The sequence below is a fragment of the Colossoma macropomum genome, unplaced genomic scaffold (assembly GCF_904425465.1).
Source record: "Colossoma macropomum unplaced genomic scaffold, Colossoma_macropomum, whole genome shotgun sequence".
Classification (NCBI taxonomy): domain Eukaryota; kingdom Metazoa; phylum Chordata; class Actinopteri; order Characiformes; family Serrasalmidae; genus Colossoma; species Colossoma macropomum.
The window spans coordinates 3405-12500 of NW_023495692.1; the positions used below are offsets into that span (position 1 = coordinate 3405).

The following is a 9096-nucleotide window of genomic DNA, read 5'->3' on the forward strand; positions in this document are numbered from 1 at the left end:
GAAGACAGCTACATTTCTAAGTTTGTGCTGGCCTGATCAGAGATGACAGGTCAGAAGTATTAGAATGAAAATTTTCCAGATCTGAAACCTTTGTTTGTTTGAACTTGCCTGTCATCTACACACCTTAAGATTTAAACCGACCCTCAGAGAAGGAAGGTGGATATTTCTTGTTGTACAGGGAGGATATATCCAACAAACTTTTGAATCTGCTTAAGAGAGGTAGTTAGTTAAATTTCGTACCACAGCCTAGAAACCCTGATTGCGATTAAACCTCGCCAGCGGAGTGGGAGCGGTTCGGACCGGACGCCACGGAGGACCAGCATCGCACCAGAGCCACGCACTGATCTGTGAACAGACGACCATCGAAAGGCCCGCCCAACGCTCCACCGTCGACGGCCAAACGAGACGCCTCCTTCCGCCCAATCACGAGGGGGAGGCGCGTGCCCGCACGGAGACGCAGCATCAGACCAGCGAGGAGAGGAACCACCGCCCGTGAGCTCCAGCCTCGACGAGTCTGTCCGAGACGCCCCCTCCTGAAGTCAACCCCAGACTCCAACGTAAGCTGGAACCATCAGTTCAAATTTATTTAATAAGAGGAACTTCTAATAGGTTAATCCAGCCATTAGTAGTGTGATTCCGTCATAACTTAGATTAAGCCTCTAGAGGGCTTTCAAGTCAAGCGGCTTCCCAAGAACCACACTGCCTAACACCATTTAAACTGTGAATCACTTACTCCGAGCTATTTTGTTCCTTTTGACTTTATTATCCATTTTTTTGTTTTGTTTGTTTTATTTTCTGTTGTCTATATTTGAATGTAGTCCAAAGAGTAGTTTGATCTTTAGCCAAAAATTCCCTCTACTGAAGCATCTTGGTGCGAGTGTTCTCTCTCTTGCTGGTCTATGTAAGGACTCAAATAAATACGTGTTAATCCACACCCTTATCTAAGGTTCAGCAATAATAACATTAAAATTGCAAACCTGTTACAATTGGATATGTATTGTGAAAAATATGGGTGGACGAGCAAAATGTCAGCGGAAAATGTTTTTTTAATCTTTTAAAAAATGTTAAAAACAATGTGTGGTGAAGTTAAAGCGAAAGCAAAAAATATGAAATTTGGAGGGTTAAACATTCTTTAATCCGGGTTAAAATTTTAAATGAAGCTGTCTGTGTTGTACTAGTTATAGTTTTTATTCTAGGCGGGTCACGTTAAGTTTTATGGGAGTCTTATGGATTGCCTGCCTAGTGTCACATTAGGCCTGATGTCGTATCTCAACTGGTTTTCGGCCAATCTGAAAATACGCGTTCATGCGTATGATAATATGTTTGTGAATGTTGATGAATATGGTGGACACAACAGAATCCACTGTGCTGTTACACACGGACATGAATGGTGCGGAACCAGTTAGGGAACCACAGGTGTCCGTATGAATCCACTGCTGACACATTCTAAGAATGCTAGTGAAATCGCTTGTTAATGTACTGACTGTTAAAGTCCTTGCAGAAACTGTGTTAATTTGTCAAAATAACACAGTGTGCTAATGGTGAGTTACATGGAGGCAGTGAATTCAGTGTTGAGTTATTAGGTTCTGTAAATAAATGGCAGCAGCAACACCACAATGCACTGATTATTAACAGAGAACGGTCGTATCTTTATTAAGTATTTTAAAAGAAGTACTTCAAGTACTTAACTCTAAGTAAAAATCTGACTGAAATACATTCTTATGGGAGTAATATTGACAATTGACCAATATTTGAATATTTTTTTTTTGAATTGTAGTTTTCTTTATGTGGCTGTAGAAGTGTGGGTCCATAACTACAATCAAGAGTTCTGGCTTGGTTGTAGTTTAGTGTCAGAGTCAAGCTGTTCATAACTTTCTTCTTTAGGGCCAAAAATAAAAAAAAAACAACAATTTTCAGGTTCAGTTGTAGGAAATCCGGCACGTCCATTCATTTTAATAACTTCTTTCAAAGAGTTAATCAATGAAACATACAAAATGTAGTCTTGTGAGTTGGCCACTTATGCAGTTGTGTTACCTGTGGATTTAGGGTAAGAGATGATATAATATTCATGAGCAAGGGGGAGCATGTAGATGTTAAATAAAACAGGCTGAGAATGGACCCTTGGAGGAACTCCACCTGTGAATTTTGCTCATCAGATTCTAATTACAAATCTAAAAACCAGGATGTGATGTGTTTGCTATCAGCAGCAGATCCCTTAAGCCCAGTTACAGGTGATGAAAGTGATGAGTGAGTGAGGAACGTCTATTCTGGAAATATGTTTGGAATTGATTATTCCATCTCACAGATATTGTCACATCTTTGCTTCCTCATCAATAGGAGGAAACTAAGATAACAAGCACAGATACAAGGGACGATCCAGATTCCAGTGCAAAATTAAAAATGAGATGCACTCATTTAACATTAGTTTATCAAAGGTTCACCTATTTTGGCATGATGGTCATATTTGTATCAAGTGTTTTTTACGAGAGGAAACTGTGCCAAAGCGGAAGGTAAGAAATGTGATTAGGTAATTATCCCTTTTTCAATTTCACCAGTACCAGGCCAAGAATAAAACTCATAGTCGAGTGGAAAGTGTCCTTTATATGCTCATCATATACTCTATAAAAGCAAAGTTGATGACGTTCAGAAAACAGTCAAGTGAAGCCATTTTATCTGACTCAAGCTGTTCTTTTATTAACCAGGTTTCAAATCAAAACATGAAAGCCTCAAATCATGGGGGAGAGATCACCTAAACAAAGGCTCACCCCCCCCAGACATAAAACACTCAAAACAACTCAAATCCCAGACACAACATAACCCGCACACCCAAAACAAACATAATGAACTTAAAAATAAACAACAAGATAGTCCAAAACACCACAATATCAACACAACAGAGTTCGTGAGAAGTTTAATTAGTGTTTCACCGATCTATGTTGATATGTATGCCGGTGTAGGACGTTGGGCTGATTGGCCTGGGAGGTGGGCGTCGTCTCCCTCTGGTGGCCGGGAGCACCGCAGCCCTGGAGCAACCCGCTTACATTTTCGCCGTATGTTTTTGTATTGTTGGTCGTACTGAAAAAATACAAATCTGTGTCTAACGCATGTGTCCATTCTACAAATAACATTAGGAATCATTGCTCTTAACTGTCTGACGTCGAAACATGTCTAGTCGTTAGTCTAATCTGATTCAGTAGCGGGAAGGCCTCAAAGAGAGACAGAGGAAGGGGCACTTCACACATGTAGAAAACCTCTTAGAAGTGCTTATGCCATGCACAAACACAACAGATATCTTGACCTTAATCCCACCCTTATATGGGGAGTCGATCATAAAAAATACAAGGGCATAAATGTGTGGCCTCGCCTCGAGCACAGGAGAACAAAGTTCAGAGGTACAGATTTGTTAGGAGTGCAAGGTTGTTTAGATAGCTGAAGAGTTGACTTTTTTTGTGGGCAGATTGTTTTCTCGTTATTAAACCAGATTGGACAGATGCACCATTAAGTGTTTGAATATGTATGGTCAAATTAGTTCCAGCTTAGTGTTTTAGACTCCACATCACTAGACTCTATATTGAGTACCTTTATTACTAGGCAAGAACACTCCACGCTGAGCGCAACAGCTGAAGAACAAGTTTCTATCAGACAGTGTTTATGTGTGTGTATTTAATTACAACTTGATCTAACATATAAAATACAATTTATATATAAGTGATGTTAATTATACAATACGTATTTGTCAACACAGTGTGTAACTCAGTTTCCAGCAGTAGGTTAATATGAAGAGTAAACTGTAATGGTCTCACTCTCTATCACTCCTGTTTAAATGCTCTATATAATAAGATTCAGAGCTGGAAAACAGCAGTTTAGGCTGATAAAACACATTCCTATACAGGTATTATAACCAGCCTATTAACATATATTTATATATAATTACACAGCATCACATTTATCACTCCATTTATCATAGCATATATGCTATTGCTATTGGTCAGGCTCTTATGCAGGCTCTGTTGTTGCCAATCAATGTTAGTCTGCCTAGAGAATAAACACAGCTCCAGCATGCTTAAAGGTGGTGGTCTTTTATTTTAACTGTAGGGGTTTGAAATAAAACATGTGATGGAGCAGCTTGACCAATGGCGGGCAGCTAGTGCTTTAGCCCACCCACACTCACCAATCATCAATGTATTTTCTATTAGTAGAAAGGAAGGATAATTCAGGCTGAAATCTTGTTCCTGTTGTCTTAAGCACAATAAAAAAACAAGCAGTTTTCTCATAGTTCATATTCGAATGAAGAACATACTAACATCTTAGTCGTTAATAACGAGTTACCATGTGTTTCACTTTATAATACTGTTCTAGATCATTAACTCCTAGTTCATTAGTAATGAGTTACCATGTGTTTCACTTTATAATACTGTTTCTAGCATCATTATTACTCTTTGTTTATTAGTAATGAGTTACCATGTGTTTCACTTTATAATACTGTCTAGATCATTTACTCTTTGTTCATTAGTAATGAGTTACCATGTGTTTCACTTTATAATACTGTTCTAGATCATTATTAACTCTTTGTTTATTAGTAATGAGTTACCATGTGTTTCCCTTTATTATACTGTTCTAGGTCATTATTAACTCCTAGTTCATTAGTAATGAGTTACCATATGTTTCCCTTTATAATACTGTTCTAGATCATTAACTCCTAGTTCATTAGTAATGAGTTACCATGTGTTTCACTTTAGAATACTGTTCTAGGTCATTATTAACTCCTAGTTCATTAGTAATAAGTTACCATGTGTTTCCCTTTATAATACTGTTCTAGATCATTATTAACTCCTAGTTCATTAGTAATGAGTTACCATGTGTTTCACTTAGAATACTGTTCTAGGTCATTATTAACTCCTAGTTCATTAGTAATGAGTTACCATGTGTTTCACTTTATAATACTGTTCTAGGTCATTATTATCTCCTAGTTCATTAGTAATGAGTTACCATGTGTTTCACTTTATATTACTGTTCTAGATCATTATTAACTCTTTGTTCATTAGTAATGAGTTACCATGTGTTTCACTTTATAATACTGTTCTAGATCATTATTAACTCCTAGTTCATTAGTAATGAGTTACCATGTGTTTCACTTTATAATACTGTTCTAGATCATTATTAACTCTTTGTTCATTAGTAATGAGTTACCATGTGTTTCACTTTAGAATACTGTTCTAGGTCATTATTAACTCCTAGTTCATTAGTAATGAGTTACCATGTGTTTCACTTTATTATACTGTTCTAGGTCATTATTAACTCCTAGTTCATTATTAATGAGTTACCATGTGCTTCACTTTAGAATACTGTATAATTATTATATAAAACTCAGGTGAAGAGAAGACACAAAACACAGTTCAGTAGTGAAAGACAAACATTCAGGACAACAGATCATCTTAACACCCATTTTATTGGCTTCAAACATGTTATGTAATAGATATAGTTGGTTAGTAAGAGAATACATGTAATGGTGTTACATAATCAGGATACACAAAATCTTCACTGTATTCCGTTACAGTTACGGTAAAGAAGTCAATAATCAGATTACAGGTACATTATAAAAACAGAGGGATGACCAGCAGGATTACAGTAAAACCACATACACAAACTCATCACCTTTTGCCTAAACTTGCAGTTATATCATGAAGTGTGTAGATGTGAAGAGTTTTTAATTTAAGGAAGCAGGGAGGGGATTTTTGAAGAATCCCCAAACCCAGTGGTCTGTTTTTTTGCCAATCCATAGAAATTCAGTATTTCATTTTATTGGTAGAATCAAGATTGCAGTGTTTTCACAAAGATATCTGATTTAGTCATTTACTCTGGATTTACTTCATCTATATATCTAGAAAATCTATAAACTCTTTTATTCTTGTTTTCTACAGACTGTCCAGCTATAAACTGTTTTTTTCTAATATTAACTTGCCAGATTTTGAGTGATCTGACATTAACAGCACATTAACGTGTGAGAGTGCTAAAGATAGTTTCACTTTGACATATGATTTTGTTCTTTAGTAGATTTTGAATGATGGGTACAAAACATTACTTTGTGTAAATTATCATCATTTATACTGAATTCCAAGTATAATGAGCTAATATAGACCTTTTAGCAGTTAGAACACAAATGAAGGTCAGTTAAGAGTTTTTAGAATGGTCTCCGTTTAATAATCATTCATAAGGAGGGGTCTTAAAAGAAGATGTTTACCAGATTGATCTTTTATTGGCACGTTTGGTAAGAACTAGATTTTTAACAAATAAGTGTCAGGACAGCAGTGTAGTTTTGAACTAAACTGTATTTGCATAGTTGATGAACTGAATAATTCTACAGTTTTACCCTCAGTGTAGCAATTTTTAAAGTTTTCCTCAGCTTCTTATGTCCTCACCTTCTCTCTACTTCTAGAATAACTGTTTTTAAATGGAAGTACAGAAAAAGCAGATAAGTCACTTTGATCATTCTTGTTTCTTGATGAAAAAGTCTTGTTGATTTTTTCTCTTGTCTTTCATATAATTAAAGGACAAGTAATCCAAATGTAATTGAAAGTAATCAGATTATGTTAATGTCATACAGTAATCCTTTGGATTAGATTACAATTTTTTTTTTAAACCAGCTGATCAATAATCTGTAACAGAATACATTTTAAAGTAACACTTCTAACCCCCAAAACTATAGATTATAAATGTGGTGTTAGTAAATATAAAAGTAAAATAATATAAAACAATACATCAAAAGATAATGCGCAGTTCAGTTACACTTCTCTTCATTGTTTTATGTTTATTTTTCACAATGAGAAAAGCATGAGGGCTGAGTCAGACAAGCAGTTCTTCCACTGCAGTAAGGTTTTATGATGTCTTACTGTTTATCGCCCTCTAGTGGTGAAGTGTGTAATGAAGCTGATGCTGCTGGAGCTCTGGGTTAAATACTGACACTCAGCTGAATCTAAAGCTCATTCATGCTGCACTGCTGTTCACCATCAGAATCACTTTCATTCATCATCATCAGCTGTGCAGCAGAGTTTGGTGCTAAAAACTCAGAACGTCTACATTCAGGTCCAATGCACAAGCAGAATGTAGACAATACATTAAACATGTATTTTATATTTGATGAGTGCAATATGACAATATTTATCATGATAAGTTTTGTTATTGTGATAAACAATATGCTTTTCTGACTATCTGTAATTAAAGAAAACTGACCAAGTGCATGTTTCATTATAAAAAGAGCATAATCAGTCCTGTTTAACTGGATTTACAGCAGTGCACTGTGGAAAATGCTCAATATAATTCATTGTATCCAGTGCTTTTGATGGCAGTTTTTAAATGTAGCTCTACATTGTGACATATATTGTGTCTGTAAAATATATCCTAAAAAATATCTATATCATGATATGATGTTTTTGCCATATTGCCCACCTCTAGTTTATAGCATTACAATCTAAAGCAGAAACACAGAGCGGAGTAGTTTATGTAAATGCAGTATACGCTGTGAGCACAATCCATCATTTGTGTTGTTAACCCCTTAAATGTCCAGGGCCCGCCTGTGGTGCCCAAAGCTTTATTACACACTTCTATAACCTAAGAACAGCTCAACCAGTTTGCACTGAAGTCTGTACCTGTAGTTACTGAATAATAAGTCTAAGTCTAAGTCTGGGATTATAATGGGTTAAAAAATACTTTAGGTTAAACTTTAGGAGGGAGAGAGAGACAGTGATAGAAAGAGGTGAGTGAGTTGGTGGTTTGAGGGTTTTTGTAACATGAGCCTGGGCGATAAGGCAGTGTAATCGGATACTGCTGATAATTTTATAAGTTTGATAAGTTTATTGTTGGCAGTTAAGCCGATGATGACGCTTAAAAGGCAATAATAGCATTGGGAAACTGACAGAACCAGAGAGACGACCTGGAGAGACTAATTTACTGTTGAACAGCTTGTAAATATGTTGGGGAAACTGGGGTTGGAACATCCCAGTGGTTTTGATTAGTTAAATGTGACTTTGTAGTATGTAAAGTGTGTGGGCTTTGGAAACCACTTGCAGTCTGAAGTTTCTCCAGCAGAGAGTGCTATTAGCACACAAGTGGCAATGGAGCTACACAGGAAGAAGCTCATGAACAAAGGTTTGCAATACCATCTATTAAAATGACAGCTGAAGTAGTTTCCAAAAGATGTTGAGCTATTCAGTGTTATATTATGTAATATGTGACTTTTATGAAAGATTTTCATGCAAACAGTCAATGTTGAAAAAGCAAATATATAAAGTACATCAAAGCTGTAACAAACTGTGTGTATTGGTTAGGGTAGTCAATAATCATGATTTTGTAACTAGAAAATGTGGTAATTATTTTTAGATATAGCCCAGACCTAGTGTGTGTGGTGTGATGGTGAGAGGAGTCCATCTTCACCAAGAGTTCATCTTGATCACCTCCAGAAGGACAGGAGAGCTTCAGCCACTCAGCTGCTCTTTAAGAGTCTCTCTGTGCTGACAAAATGCAGCCTTATATCTGTGTGTGAGTGTGTGTGTGTGTGTGTGTGTGTGTGTGAGAGAGAGAGAGAGAGTGTGTGTGTGTGTGTGTGTGTGTGTGTGTGTGTGTGTGAGAGAGTGTGTGTGTGTGTATGTGTGTGTGTGTGTGTGTGTGAGAGAGAGAGTGTGTGTGTGTGTGTGTGTTAGTAATGGTGGTCTATAATCCTGAAGGACTCCTCCTATCTCATCTGCATCACTGATTACTATATGGAGAGGTTATTAGGGGTGTTTATAAAGCATTTCCAATCACTCCTCTTTCTCCCTCTCTCTCTCAGTATCACTCTCTCTCCTCATCACCAAGGTGGATTGTGCACTAACATGAGTTTGATTGAAAGGTCGCTGAAGGTGCAGTCACTTGTGTACAGGAAGTGATGTCACAGGAAAAACATGCAGACCAGTAAGGACACAAACACACTGACAGCATATCGCTGCTGTTGGAACAAAACCTTGTATCTTCATTTTTGTTGTTTTTCAGTTTCTGACATATTTTGATATATTTTAAATACCTGTTTCTCTTTACCTTATGTATAAGTTAATGATGAACGTA

At 36.7% G+C, this 9096-nt stretch overlaps 1 protein-coding gene across 1 annotated transcript in view; it reads right to left on the bottom strand.

The window, feature by feature from the left end:
* Window positions 1-265: 265 nt before the first annotated feature.
* Window positions 266-9096, bottom strand: part of LOC118802827 (ribonuclease inhibitor-like) — a 54072-nt gene continuing 45241 nt past the window's right edge. The window contains exon 8 of the mRNA XM_036563249.1: window positions 266-533. Within this exon, the coding sequence (XP_036419142.1) occupies window positions 266-533 (268 nt within the window). The remainder of the gene's footprint in view (window positions 534-9096) is intronic.